General features: G+C 45.2%; 1 protein-coding gene across 4 annotated transcripts in view; it reads right to left on the reverse strand.

Annotated features, from left to right (window-relative positions):
• ZFPM1 (zinc finger protein, FOG family member 1) overlaps positions 1-15,606 on the reverse strand; it is a 312,656-nt gene that overhangs the window by 231,500 nt on the left and 65,550 nt on the right. The window contains exon 1 of one of the 4 annotated variants that reach the window (XM_068260648.1): positions 9,526-10,695. The exons of 2 other annotated variants lie outside the window; for them this stretch is intronic. Coding sequence is in view for 1 of the 2 variants with exons in the window: in XM_068260643.1 (XP_068116744.1) it covers positions 9,139-9,178 (40 nt within the window). In the remaining variant the exon portion in view is untranslated. Of the gene's footprint in view, positions 1-9,138; positions 10,696-15,606 lie in introns of those variants that run through there. One more of the 4 variants, XM_068260643.1, reaches the window with a different exon arrangement.

Here is a 15,606-nt window from a genome sequence, read left to right on the forward strand (position 1 = left end):
TGGAATCAATCATGTAACGCATGGAAACGCAGATGGCGTGCGATCGTATGTGTTGCGTTCCAATCGCACAGCCATCTATGTGTAACAATGTGAATGACGCGTTACATCGTGGCAGAGGCTGCGGCCGCAACAAGCGTCCGGTTGGTGCAGGAGACCAGCCTGACAGTTGCCCATGTCAAAGGGATCTAAAACTTTCCCACATCTGATTCAACTTGGTAAACTTGACCTCTGACTCTCTATTCCTAGACATAATTCCCAAACTGTATCAATGCTGCAATTATCTACACATTGCAAAACTCATGCGAAATATAACTGAATGACCTGAAAGAGTCTCTTACAAGGTGCAGAACCAGAGGAACACATGACATAAGGCAGCACATGACAATAAGCAGCTGATCATCTACTAATCTCTCAAAAGTGTCTGGAAGGTTCATAGACAGCCCTCTGGGCAAAAATCTCAGCGTTCAAAATGCAGATCAGTCTACGATACCTTTCAAATTGAAGCTAAACCTCACAGAGACTCTGCTGATTTCTTGCTGAGGAATCAGCTTGCAACCTGATTGTTAATGTCTTCATTTAAAACATGAAACTTCCTTTATCTAAACCAAAGAGAGGGCTTAGACACACTATGGCCCAGTGCACACCAAAAACCTCTAGATCTGCAAAACGCTAGAGGTTTGTGAAGCAGATTTCAGAGCGATTCTAGGCATGTTTAGAGACGTTTTCTAAACACGCCTAGCGGTTTTCTGAGCGTTTTTGTGTAGCAGATTATAATATTGTTACAGTAAAGCTGTTACTGAACAGTTTCTGTAACAAAAATGCCTGAAAAACTGCTCTGATCTAGCATTTTTCAGAGCGGTTTTCCACTTTCCTATACTTTAACATTGAGGCAGAAACGCCTCAGAAATCTGAAAAATGCTGCAGCCCGGGAGTTTGCGTTTGTGGAAAAAACGAGCCGCTCTGGTGTGCACCATCCCATTTACTTTCATTAGCTAAGCGGTTTCCCCTGCAAGCGTTTTAAAAAAACGCTACAGAACCGCTCTGGTGTGCACCAGCCCTAAGTGCTTTTCTGAGCACTCTTAGGGCTCTTTCACATTAGGGCAGATTTTCTGCGTTCAACGCAAAGGATAAAGTTTGCGTTACCCAAGGTGAAATGAAAGTCCATAGACTTTCATTTTAGCTTTCACATATAACGCAGCCTTTTTGTGCGTTGCGTTCCACTGCACCCAGGCGCAGTTTTTTGGCCAACGCTAGCTTTATGCGTTACAATGTTAGTCAATGTAAAACGCACACTATGCGCGTTTTTAATCCGTTAACGCAGGCAATCAGTCCCAGAATGCAACAGAGGAACAATGTAGAAAGTTGACAACTAAAAGAAAAAAAAATTACCTGCGTTTTTCTATGTGCAGTAACGCATTGAAAACGGATTAAAAACGCACACTCACTGCAGTGCAACGCATATCAAAACGCAGTAAAAGGCATACAACAAAACGTATGCTTTGAGCGTTCTCCAACGCAAGCTCTGATGTGAAAGAGCCCTTAGGCCTCCAGAGCTTTCTAGGAGCTTTTTAAAAAAAAAAAAGCTCCCACTGACTTCCATTAAAATTGCGGTAAAATTCCACAAATCGTAAATTGCTGGTGATCGATGCAGTGAGATCACTGCCATATACTATTAATTACACTAGTGCTAGCGATTGTCTGCAATTCGGGAATCTGTGGAAAACGCCTGCAAATCTCCCTAGTGTAAATAGGAGTTGATTGCACTCACTTGAACCATTTTTTCATTAATGACTAGCTGACCGCGCCACGGCGACGGGCATGGCCGCGGCAGCAGCCCCAGCACCGCCTAATGTCGATCAGCGTAGGGTCCCGTAGACGTGTTTTGCAGGAGATTGGTGCGTGCGCATCTCCGCTTGAATGACAGAGAGGAGCCTGTTAGACGGCAAAACCGCTGTCTATTTACATAATACAGCGCTGCGATCTACGGCGGCGCTGTACGGGGGAAGCATGGGAGCAATCAGCTCTCATTGACTGAAACCTATGACAGCCGATCGCTATCATAGGCTGGCTAGGGGAGGGAGGGCTGGGAAAATTAATTATAACAAAAAAATCCCTTATTTATTATAAAAAACAAACATAGTAATATTTATAAAAAAAATAAACAAACACTCTGGAAGCAATCACAGCCCACCAACAGAGAGCTCTGTTGGTGGGCAGAAAGGGGGGGGGGGGGGAGTCACTTGCATGCTGAGTTGTACGGCCCTGTAGCAAGCCCTTAAAGCTGCAGCGGCCTAATTAGTGAAAAAAAGCCTGGTCTGTAGGGGGGGGGGGGTTTGGGGGGATTAAAGCCTGAGGTCCTGAAGTGGTTAAACTGATTGTAGATTGATTCTTTATCAACAAAACTTTGATCAGCCAGTCATATAGGTTTGACACGGGCAGCTGGCAGGCGGTGAATGAACGGTCTTGTCAGCTGCTCTCCTGCACTGCCCGGGCGCTTTTCAGCACTTGGTACCAGCGGTGGACAGGCAGCCCCCTCCCCCCACCCATGGAGTCGCATCTGAACACGGCCGCACGATTCCAGCCAATTCATTTTCAATCAACTATATTTTCATCAAATGATACTTTAAGACAGGCTGCCATGTGTATTTCCTTTTAAACAATGCACATTACCTAGTTGTCCTGCTGATCCTCTGCCTCTAATACCTTTAGCCATGGACCCTGAAGAAGCATGCCAACATTTTTAAGTCAGAAGCCTGGGGTGCAGAGCACTTACTACTAAAACTCTTTTAGCTACTCGTTCGGGGTCTCTTTCTCTCTTATCTTCTGTCTTTGCGTATTAGCGCTTCCTCTTACTAGACATGCGCAATACAGAATATGTGTATGCCCAGATCCAATGTGGTCGTGAACAACCATTTCCTTGGAGAGGACAGGCCAGCGGAATATTGAAAAGGATGGAGAAGGGGAAAGAGAGGAAAAGACAATGAGTAGCATGTAGGGCTTGTTCACACTAAGGGCGTTTGCGGGTGTTTTTTGAGCGCAGGCGATTTCAGAAATCGCCCTAAGACCCCATTCACACTAGAGCGTTTTGCCGGCGATTTTGGCAAAACGCTCAAGCTTTAGCGCTTTTTAAAGCACTAGTGCAATAATAACCTATGGGCCTGTCCTCACTTGGGCGATCTGTGTTAATCGTCAGCGATTAAAGCAAATCGCCAAACGCAAATTTGTATCCTGCACCATTTTCAGGCGATTTCCCGGGGATCACGTTTAGTGCTATAGAAGCACTAACCGTGATCGCGGAAAATCGCCGCAAGTGTGAGGGGCGATTTTTTTTTGGGGGGGAGCATTAATCGACAAAAAAATTTCAGAGCAAAAGCTCTGAAAATTTGTGAATGGGGCCTAAAAGCGCTTGTGCAATGATTCCCTATGAGAGTGTTCACATCTGAGCGGTTCGACTCCGGTCCGCTCACCAAAGCGCTGCCTGTACCATTTTCAGGGCAATTTTCCTATAATGGAAGGTATAGGGAAATCGCAAAGCGCTTGAAAAAAGCGCTTTGTATAGCGATTTTCCAAGCGCTTTGATGAATAAATATATTGTATTTATTCATTTCCGGGTACAAGAGGTCCTTTTTGATTGACACCAGGAAGTGAACCGACCACGCCCATACCCCCCCCCCCCCCCCCCCCCCCCCCGCTTTTTTTTGTTTTTTATTATAATTTATTGAAGAAGTAAGAATATTTCCAACTCTTATATCAATTCCAATACAACATATTGTACCATATTCTCTTCCTCAATTTTAAATTTTACAAATACACAATAAACAAAAACTAATAAAGAAAAAGAAAAACCATATCTCACAAAACTTCCACATTTATAAGAATTCTCTCTTAAAGATCCATCCCCCTTGCTTTATAAGCGCTTAGAAAGGCAATTTTAAAAAGCGCAAAAAATTGCTCAGCGATTCAAAAAGCGCTGGGCGATTCATAATGTGAACAAGGTCGTAGAGTTTCAGGTGTTATGGCCCATACTCACGGGCAACTTTTCTTCACTGTCGCTAGCACACGGGAGCGTGTGTGCTACAGTTCGGCGACAGCTCGTCGCCACGTCCCTCCGCGTACACACGCGGAAAAGGGATCAGCGGTGCGACGGAAGCTGTCGCCGACGTTCCTCCTCCCCCCGCCGGAAGCTCAGTGTTCTCTAGAGAGGTTGCTGTCGCTAGTCCGCATACTCACGCGGCAGTTGCGGCGAAGTTGCGGCAACAACTGTCGCCAGGCGATTGACCGCGTTAATCGCCTGGCGACAGCAGCGACGAGCGACGGTTCGGGGTGCGCGCCCGTGTTGCGCCTCATACTCACGGGCGACCTGTCACCGCAACACGCGCGCCCTGCGTGTTGTAGCACAATTGTAGCCCGTGAGTATGGGCCATAAGTGTCTTAACTGTTTTGTGCTTAATTTGACATGTTAACCACATCTGTAACGATGTAGTTGGAATCTACGTCCTGCTGGTGGCTGCGCAACACTGACAGGACGTAGATTCCAACTATTCACTACTATGCATAGTATGCATGTAGTACTGTGCATACTATGCATACTCACACCGTCCTCGTCACTGTTCCGCCGCTGCTCCCACTTGCTCTCTCAGGGACAGCAGAGATTCTGCATCTCGCTCAGGAGCCAATTTTATTGGCTCCTGACCCTGTAATAAGTGTGAACCAATCGCAGTAATCACATGGCACAATTGGGAAAGCACGGCTCTGGATTATAAGGGGTCAGAGCCGTCCGGACCCGAAAGGGTTCATTTTGCTTCAGGTGTACTGTAAAAATGGATCAGTAATGTCAAGCTTCAAATACCTTTTATTTTAGGCAGGGGTCATACTTGCAAGATTTGCAGGCATTTGTGGCATGCAGCTAAACACTCACCACCACGATTGCTATTGAAGTCGATAGCCTGCTCGGGAACTGGAAAATCTTTGTGTTGGTTGTGTTCCCTTTCTGCAGTTTTTCCCACATTTTAAAAATCGGACAGCTTCTGTTTTTTTTTTTTTTTTTTTAATGCAAAACACGCTTATTAGCAGTTGGCTGATGGTGTAATGGTTAAGGGCTCTGCCTCTGACACAGGAGACCAGGGTTCGAATCTCGGCTCTGCCTGTTCAGTAAGCCAGCACTAATTCAGTAGGAGACCTTTGGCAAGTCTCCCTTACACTGCTACTGCCAATAGAGCGCGCCCTAGTGGCTGCTGCTCTGCTCTGGCGCTTTGAGTCCGCAAGGAGAAAAGCGCAATATAAATGTTATTTGTCTTGTCTTGTATTTGTCTTATTACCAATTAAAATGTATTTTGCCACAATATGGAAAATCGCAGATAGAAAAATGTGATAGCGATACCGGATAAACAGAAGAAACAACATTGCTCAAACGCAGGAGCAAGTGTGATCCATGCCTTAGGGATGGATTCCTTGCACGATTCTGGGTGTGTTTTAACGCATGCGTTTTTTGGGGGAGGTTATTTACAGTAGCCAGTGATTTCAATGAGGAAACACATGCATTGTACGGAAAAGTAGTGCAGGTTGTATCTTTTTTAAACACTATGCAGGATTGCATATGCCTCTTGAAAATGCAGCAGCCCCAGAGACTATCAGCATTTTCGCATGCGTTTTCCCAATAAGGCAACACACTGCAGATTTTTGTGATCCCTCCCTTAGAACTGGAACCCACTACATATCACTAGCGTTTTTAATTAGCATTTTGTAAGTGATTTCATGAGCGTTTTTCAGCGATTTTGGTAGCGATTTTTAAAAGTGTAAGCTTTTTGCCAGCGATTGTGATAGGGATTTGCGATTAGCGTTTTTTTAATTCTGATTGGTCCATTCAATTTATTTTTTATTTTTTACAGTATGTAGTAATTTAAAACTGCACACAAATCACTATGTGTAGCAATTCATGAGCGATTTGCTAGCACTTCAATACTTTACATTGAAGCGCAAACGCTCCCAAAATGCTGCATGTCCTGCGATTGCGGTTTTGCTAATCGTAATTGCTACTGTGGGATTTGTTACATTTTTTTACATTGGCAGAGCGTTTAGGGAAATCGCTAGTGATTTAAAGCACTCCCTAACCGCTCAAATGGGTTCCAGGCCTGAGGGTACTTTTATAGGATTGAGATATCATGGCTACCTAGAACCTAATGAAGGAGACACAAAGGTGGCCTGTTGACACGTTTTCCAAAAATATCTATGCAAAGCTCAACCTATGGAGGAAGGGGAAAAAAGCATCTAAAACATTATCTTGACCAAATGACCTTTTAGGGCTGGTGCACACCAAGAGCTTTTCTGAGCGTTTTTAAAAAAGCTAGCGCTTTGAAAAGCGCTTGGCTAATGTATTTGAATGGGATGGATCACACCAGAGCGATGTGATTTTTTTCACAAACACAAACGTGGGTCCTGCAGCATTTCTGCTGATTTCTGAGGCGATTCAGCCTCAATGTTAAGTATAGAAAAGTGAAAACTCGCTGTGAAAAGTGCTAGATCAGAGCGATTTTCCAAGCGTTTTTGTTACAGTTTTTGTTACTGTAACAAAAAATCAAAAACCGCTACACAAAAACAGTCCTAAAATCGCTAGGCATGATTAGAAAATCGCTAGGCACATGCCTAGAATCACCTAGAAAAATCACTTAAAAATGCACTGAGCGTTTGCGAATACGCTAGCACTTTTTGGTGTGCACTGGCCCTTATTTGAAATGTCCACCAGAGACTGGGCAATTAAAGGTGTCTAATGTGCTCACTGACAGGGGCCTACTAGAAACAAAACAAATCGACTAAAGATTTCACCAGAACAAGTTGAGATCAGTAAATCATAATTTTGGTAGGGCCGCTGCTTCTACAAACGTATCGACGTAAAAGCGCCATGGCAAAGCCCAGGTCACCGTCTTGGAAAATAGCATATTCTGTATGTTGATAACAAACACACCTGTGAAAAAAACCCACATCATACTTGACTTAAAATGTTGGCAGCAATTACACACACAAACAAAAGTAAACCGGCTAATGTATTCTCAAAATAAAATCATCAATTTTCATCTAAACCAGCATGCAATTCAGAAGAAATAACACATACACAACTTTTAGTTGGTCCGCCATTTTCATTCTGTCCATTCCGAGCATGAGTAGATAAAATTCAAGGTTTCAGTTATTAACAAGTCACGTTGCCATTTCACGGTGCTTACTACAAACTAACAGCGCCACAATGGAAAGAAATTCTACTGTGGTCTTTCAAGCGGAGTTCCACAGACATATTCCCTGCAAAAGGCATAAACTAACTTACTTTCCAGTACCAAATACAATAGAAGACAAAGCAGGCCATATTCTTGGCTTATAATATAATATGTTCTGATCATTTGTAATAATCATATAACTGATAATTCGTAATAATCAAGACTGTATCTCTGGTTTCATTACACAAAAAGCAATAATACTGTACACAGTAAAACTATAGCAGCTATTGTATTTTGGTTATCTACTCGGCCTGCAAAAAATATGAACGCGTGGTAGGTTTCTATAAATTACGGTACTGTACATCTTTAACTCCAGGCTAATAAAAGGAAATACATGTTTTTGAAAATGCAAGAATACCACTGGTATTCAATCTAATTGCTGGCAATAATTATGAAAGATTTATCACTGAGCACCACAATTTCCTTCTAGCCAACACTTTTCCATTTTAAGTTGATTATGGCCCGTGCGTGTGTATCTATAAAATTTAAATGTAACAAATCTATTGTGCCCCATAATATGTGCTTCCCCTAGGCTGCTGCCTGACTGGTATATTCTGAACCCTTTGGCTTTTCTCAGCGTACGTGCTGTTTTTGTGGTATCATACAAGTGAGAAATCGATACTGTTATACGTGCTGCTTTGTAAGACTTATTTCAGGGGAAATAGTTCACGTGGGATCATCAAGCCCAACCTACTACAGCAAATTAACTACAAACATAGGCCATTCTGTTGGCCCTACTTGCATTCATTAGAATTTTGAATGATTCCAATCATTATTATATCTGTAGAAAGGCAATTTAGAACGCTTTTTTGAATTTTGAGCACTCACAGAAGTTTTATTCGATCCAACCCACGATCACTACTGCACAAAATCAATCCGGTTCCTGATCAGACATGCTAGAAATTATCAATTCAACCCATTGATCTGATAGGAAATTGCATTGTGTGTTTCAGCCATTACGTATAGTCGCTTTAAAATACAACCTACATGTATTCAACATGTGGTACGCGTACCCTTGGGGGTACTTCTGAAGGGAGCAGAGGGTAATGGGGATTAATAAAGTTAAACATAAGACATTTTGTATTTTAGAAAATTATATTCAAACAAATATACAGTGTAGGTCATTGAAAACAGCAGGGAATGCTTGGAAAAATGTATTCACAGTAAAGGTGTATTGTGAATAAAAGTATATGTGTCAAGGGATACCTAGGGGGGGTTCTTGAGATAATGTTACCAATGCCTGTGGGCATTTGGTAAGCAAAGGCTTTTGATAAGGGATACATAGCAAAATAATGCTGAGAACCACAAACAGTGACAATGACACCAAGGATCCTACAATAATTGTCTCTGTTAATTGATCTGTATACATAACATCCCACTCCTGGTTTGTAAACGACCTGGGGCAAGCTAGAGATACTTCATCCTGGGACATGGAACTAACCATAGACACTATATACATTAGGAATACCTTGTGTTGTGTACCTGAGGTGCTCTTAACCACAGTGAAAATTTCCATACAGGTTTATGGAGTCAATCTCAAATTGGCATCCATGGCCTCAGAGGCACCCTAAAAACAAAATGTATTTATCACAGACAAGAGTTTACAACACTAATGACAAAAACTTAAAAAGGTGTGGAGATGGAGAATACATGCATACATATGGGCACCTTGTGCCCACTTGCAGTAGAATTGCTGGCCTCAGCATGCTCTTGGAGGGCATGCTGGTACCTTTAGATCCCTCACAACTTAACCAGTGCAATTTACCCACCCTATACCTCAAACAAACTTTCTTAGCACTTAATTCAATGATCCTCCTGCCCAGCAGTCACCATACTGGAAGAAGCAGGACAGACAGAATTCACTGGCACTTACGTTTAATCTGTCTGGGATTACTCTGTTTTCTTCTGGACATCTCTCTGCAATGGGCAGTCAGGCTCTCCTCATGCCCACAGCAGCTCCGCCGTCTGCACTCAACACAGTGATTCAGGCTACAAGAGAAATCTGCATTTACAGGGCATCCAATGTCTCCAGAGTCAGGCTCCACAGACAGAACACGCTGCCTGGGGTGGCACCCCTGATAGCAAGGCACAGCAGTCGCATAGGTCAATGCCAGCAAGCTTCCAGCCAGGAACAGTTTACATCACCCTCAGCCACAGAAAACGGTCCTCAAAACACTGCCAGGGGTAATCCCTTTATAAAAGTGTCTAGCATTGGATTACTGCTGGTCAGCAGTCCGTGGCAAGGTTTGTTGTCACCTACCTCCACCAGGTGAATTTACTTAGCAGTCTCTGGTAGCTTCTTTATCATTCATTCAGTGTAGGTTCCATATAAAAAGACACTGTGTGAGGTAGATTAACAGGCTCATGGGAAATGATCCAGCAGGAAATATCAACCAGTGCTCTCTAGGTTTCCTGGGTTAATTGGTCTCCAAGAAGCCAGTCCTACAGCAACCGGTCTCTGATCAGCCCAGGGAAGGTGGCGCCTGAGCAGCCTTGCCCAGTCCTGCTTGATCAGCTCCAGCAATAAGTAGGTTGCTTTTGCTGAAAGACTGCCTGTCCGTACTCCTTAATGATAAGCTGTTGCAGGCTCTGTGCTCTCTCAGAAGCTCTGCCAAAGGGGATGCAGCCTTGCTTCTGTCCAGTCTTTAGCTCTCACCAGTTGTATGAGTCCTCCTCAGACATACCCCGGTGCTCTCAGAATAGGTTTTTGCCACCCATCTGCAGTCCGGTTCAGGAGGGTTCCTGTTTGGGTCTTTCTTGCCGGTTAAGTGACCAGGCTTCCTTCTTATCTGATGAGCACTCCGTGCCCTGGAGGTGGGCTCTTCTTCCTAAGCAGTCTTCTCTAAGGAAGCTCCTGTACAATCCTCTCGCGCCAGCTGTATATACCCAGGCTTCCTTCTCAAGTGTTAAGTGCTCTGTGTTTTCAGGATGTGATTTTGCCAGCCTAGGTGCCCTCTAAACAGCTTGGTTTAAAAGGGTTCCTGCATGGTCCTCTCTTGCCAGTTGAGGTGTGCGATGAACATTCTGTGCCCCCAGGAAGGGTTCTTTGCCAGGCTAAGCTCCCGCTAAGCAGTGTGCTCTACAGACGCTCCTGGACAACCCTCTTTCACTGACTGGAGATACCCAGGCTTCCTTCTGGTGTGAGAAGCAGTGTTGCCAGCCGTCAGTAAACTGAGAGGCAAATTACACTGAGCGTTGCTTTTTAGTCGGAGGGATATTCGCTCTCTATACTTTCCTAGTGGTTCTGGGTCACCCCGAGCTGCTTGGGTATTCTGACGTTTCTCCGTAAATAAAATGAACTATTTGCCCTGTCCATGTGGTCCGTAAGTAACTCATAGGGTCTGTGAAAACAAGCTCTCTGCAGCAATGCTCTTCCACAGAGATAAGAAATTACACACACACTGACTGTGTGTGTCTCTCCTTCCTGCCTCCTCCCCCTCCCTCCCCTCCTCCTTTCACCTTAGCTCAGCTTGTATAGTGATCCCAAGGCTCTTTCTCCTCCCTTTTTTTCCCCCTACCAGTCACAGGCTGGGGGCTGGAAGGACTAGTCTGTGATCTGTCCACACAGCAGCAGCCTGCTAGGGAGAGAGGATTGAAGCATGCTTGCAAAGGTACATCTGTAGTTAACTTTTCATTCATAAAAGACTCATCATTTGGACAAAAAAACAAACAAACATAAGTTCTGTTTGTAATTTGTACAATTAACCAAACACATACAGACAAACAATCCTTTAGGAATCCCCAGATGGATGCAACAATTTGTCTGTAGTCTTTATGAGGCTTCTTCAAGACTGTAAATCGCAATTCCGATTTACGATTCCTGTTTGAGATTTTCACTGGATGCTAGCAACACAAGAAGAAAAAAGCAGCATACAGGACTTTTTTAATGGCAACAAAAATCAGGATTACATGTAAAATCGTATCAAAATCAGAATTGCATGTAGTGTAAAAGTGGCTACTTTACATAGCATATAAAAAAAAAGCGCAATTGTAAACAGTGCAATTTCAACATGATTTTTATTTAGTATTTATATAGCACTGGCATCTTCCTCAGCACTTTACACAGTATATAGTGTCGTCACTAAAGGTACCCATACACTGGATCGATTCCCCGTGAATATACCGCAGATTCAATCACTGTGATCGCATCTGCTGTGAAATCGTTAACGCAAATGTTGACTGATCAACCGATTTCCAATGTTCAGGAAATGCTGTTGAAAACAAAGAAAGCCCTGAGAATCCCCCTTAAAAAGATGGACTGGCCCAAAACCTGTCATCTGTCACATTTTTTAACTGCCTACTTTTTTTGCGAAAGAACCCCTTTAAAGGGTTCAGGGATCAGACAGTAGGTTAAAGGGAAGGTTCAGGGAGGGTGGGTTAAAAATAAAAATCAAATTCCACTTACCTGGGGCTTCCTCCAGCCCGTGGCAGGCAGGAGGTGCCCTCGCCGCCGCTCCGCAGGCTCCTGGTGGTCTCCGGTGGCGCGCCCGACCTGGCCAGGCCGGCTGCCAGGTCGGGCTCTTCTGCGCTCCAAGGCCCGGAACTTCTGCGTCCCACGCCGGCGCTCTGACGTCATCGGACGTCCTCCGGGCTCTACTGCGCCTGCGCAGAACTACTGCGCATGCGCAGTAGAGCACGGAGGACGTCCGATGACGTCAGAGCGCCGGCGTGGGACGCAGAAGTTCCGGGCCTTGGAGCGCAGAAGAGCCCGACCTGGCAGCCGGCCTGGCCAGGTCGGGCGCGCCACCGGAGACCACCGGGAGCCTGCGGAGCGGCGGCGAGGGCACCTCCTGCCTGCCACGGGCTGGAGGAAGCCCCAGGTAAGTGGAATTTGATTTTTATTTTTAACCCACCCTCCCTGAACCTTCCCTTTAAGGAAGCTGTGAATGAGATGGTAAAACTGTTGGTCAGTGGCCAAAGTATCCTAGGTAGGAGAGTGTACTAAAAACTAAATTGCTCAATATATCCGGTTCAGCGCCGCAGTGCCGAAAATCTCATGCATCCGAGCAACGTTCACCTCCCATTCATTCGCCAATAACTTTATTGCTAATTATAACAATGAATTGATCTATATCTTGTTTTTTCCGCCACTAATTAGGCTTTCTTTGGGTAGTACATTTTGCTAAGAATTATTTTTTTCTAAATCCATTTTAACAGGAAGATTAAGAAAGAAATGAAAAAAATTAATTATTTCTCAGTTTTTGGCCAGTATAGTTTGAAATTAATATACCGTATATACTCGCAAGCAAGCCGACCCGCATGTAAGCCGACCCCCCAACTTTCACCTGAAAAAACAGGGAAAAATTATTGACCCCCATATAAGCCGGGGGTAGGAAATGCTGGCCGCCTTATTCCCCTAGTGTGTCCCAGTATAGCTAGTATAGTGCCCAGTATAGCTAGTATAGTGCTCAGTATAGCTAGTAAAGTGCCCCAGTTTAGCTAGTATAGTGCTCAGTATAGCTAGTATAGTGCTCAGTATAGCTAGTATAGTGCTCAGTATAGCTAGTATAGTGCCCCAGTTTAGCTAGTATAGTGCTCAGTTTAGCTAGTATAGTGCTCAGTATAGCTAGTATAGTGCTTAGTATAGCTAGTGAAGTGCCCCAGTTTAGCTAGTATAGTGCTCAGTTTAGCTAGTATAGTGCTCAGTATAGCTAGCATAGTGCCCCAGTATAGCTAGCATAGTGCCCCAGTATAGCTAGCATAGTGCCCCAGTATAGTCAGTATAGTGCTCAGTATAGCTAGTAAAGTGCCCCAGTTTAGCTAGTATAGTGCTCAGTTTAGCTAGTATAGTGCTCAGTTTAGCTAGCATAGTGCCCCAGTTTAGCTAGTATAGTGCTCAGTTTAGCTAGTATAGTGCTCAGTTTAGCTAGCATAGTGCCCCAGTATAGCTAGTAAAGTGCCCCAGTTTAGCTAGTATAGTGCTCAGTTTAGCTAGTATAGTGCTCAGTATACCTAGTATAGTGCTCAGTATAGTGCTCAGTATAGCTAGTGAAGTGTCCCAGTTTAGCTAGTATAGTGCTCAGTATAGCTAGTATAGTGCCCCAGTATAGCTAGCATAGTGCCCCAGTATAGCTAGCATAGTGCCAGTATGGGTAGGTGGGTGGGTAGGTAGTTAGTGCCCCTCCCCGATCCCCCCGCGGCCGCCGCTGCTATTACCTAAGGTAATAGCAGCGGCGGCCGCGGGGGGAGCGGAGAGGGGCACCACCTACCCACCCACCTACCCATGACTCGCAAGCAAGCCGACCCCCCCCCCAACTTTTGGGCCACTTTTGGGGGGTGAAAAATTCGGCTTGCTTGCGAGTATATACGGTACGCTACCGTTATTAAAACTCATGTATTTTATTTGCCCATCTGTCCCGGTTATTACACTGTTTAAATGATGTCCCTATCACAATTTATGGCGCCAATATTTTATTTAGAAATAAAGGTGCATTTTCTCAATTTGCGTCCATCACTACATATAAGCTTATAATTTAAAACTACCGTATTTCGCGCCGTATAAGACGCTCCGGAATATAAGACGCACCCAGGTTTAGAGGGCAAAAACCAGGGGAAAAAAAAATACTAAACCTGGTGCGTCCATATTCCAGGAGCGTCTTGTACATAACCTTGTGTGTCCTCATGTGTGCTCCTGTGCCCCCCATATCCTCATGTATCCTTCTTTGTGTCCTCCTGTGCCCCCATGTGTCCTTCTGTGCCCCCCATGTGTCCTCCTGTGTGTCCTAATGTGCCCCCCATGTGTCCTCATGTGCCCCCATGTGTCCTGTGTCCTCATGTGCCCCCATGTGTCCTTCTGTGCCTCCCATGTGTCCTCCTGTGTATCCTAATGTGCCCCCCATGTGTCCTCATGTGCCCCCATGTGTCCTTCTGTGCCTCCCATGTGTCCTCCTGTGTATCCTCATGTGCCCCCCATGTGTCCTCATGTGCCCCCATATGTCCTCCAGTGCCCCCCATATGTCCTCCAGTGCCCCCCAGCCTTCCTCCCTCCCACATGCGTCTCCTGGCCCCCCCAGATGAAAATGTCAATAGCAGCGGCAACTTACCTTTGGCAGGCTCCTGCGCTGATCCTTTATCATCGCGCTGCCCCCCGCTAGCCTCCTCTGCCTCCCCCCTCTGTATCTGGCCCCCCCGGGTGAAGGAATAAATATCGGCAGCTTACCTCCGCAGTGCGCCCGCGATGACTGCAGACGTCCGTCTTCAGAGCACTTCTCGCTCTAGTGACCGGCTTGAACTGATGACGCGCAGTTCAAAGCCGGCCACTAGAGCGAGAAGTGCCCTGAAGACGGACGTCTGCAGTCATCGCGGGCGCACTGCGGAGGTAAGCTGCCGATACTTATTCCTTCACCCGGGGTGGCCAGATACAGAGGGGGGAGGCAGAGGAGGCTAGCGGGGGGCAGCGCGATGATATAGGATCAGCGCAGGAGCCTGCCAAAGGTAAGTTGCCGCTGCTATTGACATTTTCATCCGGGGGGGCCAGGAGACTCGGACACGCATATGGAAAGCAGGCAGGGAATCCCCAACATGGCGGCGGGTCGGCGGTTCGGAACGGCGGGCGTTATTAAGTTGGGGATTCCCTGCCTTTGCCGTATAAGACGCAGGGACTTTTTCTCCCCATTTTTGGGGGAGAAAAAGTGCGTCTTATACGGCGAAAAATACGGTATATAATAACATATTCTCTTGACATGTATATTTAAAAAGTTCAGACCCTTGGGTAACTATTTATGTTGTTTTTGGTTTTTTTTATTGTATTTTTTTTTTTCCTTAATAAAAAATGTATGTGAGTAATTTTTGGTGTGGGAGGGAAACAGCCAATTTTAAATGTAAAAATAAGACAATTGTTTCTTGAAAAATGTATGTGGCAGTGGCGTACCTAGGGCATTTGGCACCCGGTGCTGGGTATTAAAAGACACCCCCCCCCCTTTAAAAAAATGGGCGTGGCCACAACCGGCAAAAATTGGGCGTGGTCATGACCGGATGAGGGTCGGAGCTAACTGTAATTTAAAGTATTAGCTAGTATAGTTGCCCCCAGTATAGCTAGTACAGTTGCCCCCAGTATAGCTGCCCCAGTGAAGCTAGCATAGTTGCCCCCAGTATAGCTAGTATAGTTGCCCCCAGTATATAGTATAGTTGCCTCCAGAGCTGCCCCAGTATAGATAGTTTAGTTGCCCCCAGTATAGCTAGTATAGTTGCCCCCAGTATTGCTGGTATAGTTGCCCCCAGTATTGCTGGTATAGTTGCCCCCAGTATAGTTGTCCCCAGTATAGCTAGTATAGTTGCACCCAGTATAGATAGTATAGTTGCCCCCAGAGCTGCCCCAGTATAATTGCCCCCAGCATAGCTA

This window comes from Hyperolius riggenbachi, chromosome 11, assembly GCF_040937935.1.
Source record: "Hyperolius riggenbachi isolate aHypRig1 chromosome 11, aHypRig1.pri, whole genome shotgun sequence".
NCBI lineage: Eukaryota > Metazoa > Chordata > Amphibia > Anura > Hyperoliidae > Hyperolius > Hyperolius riggenbachi.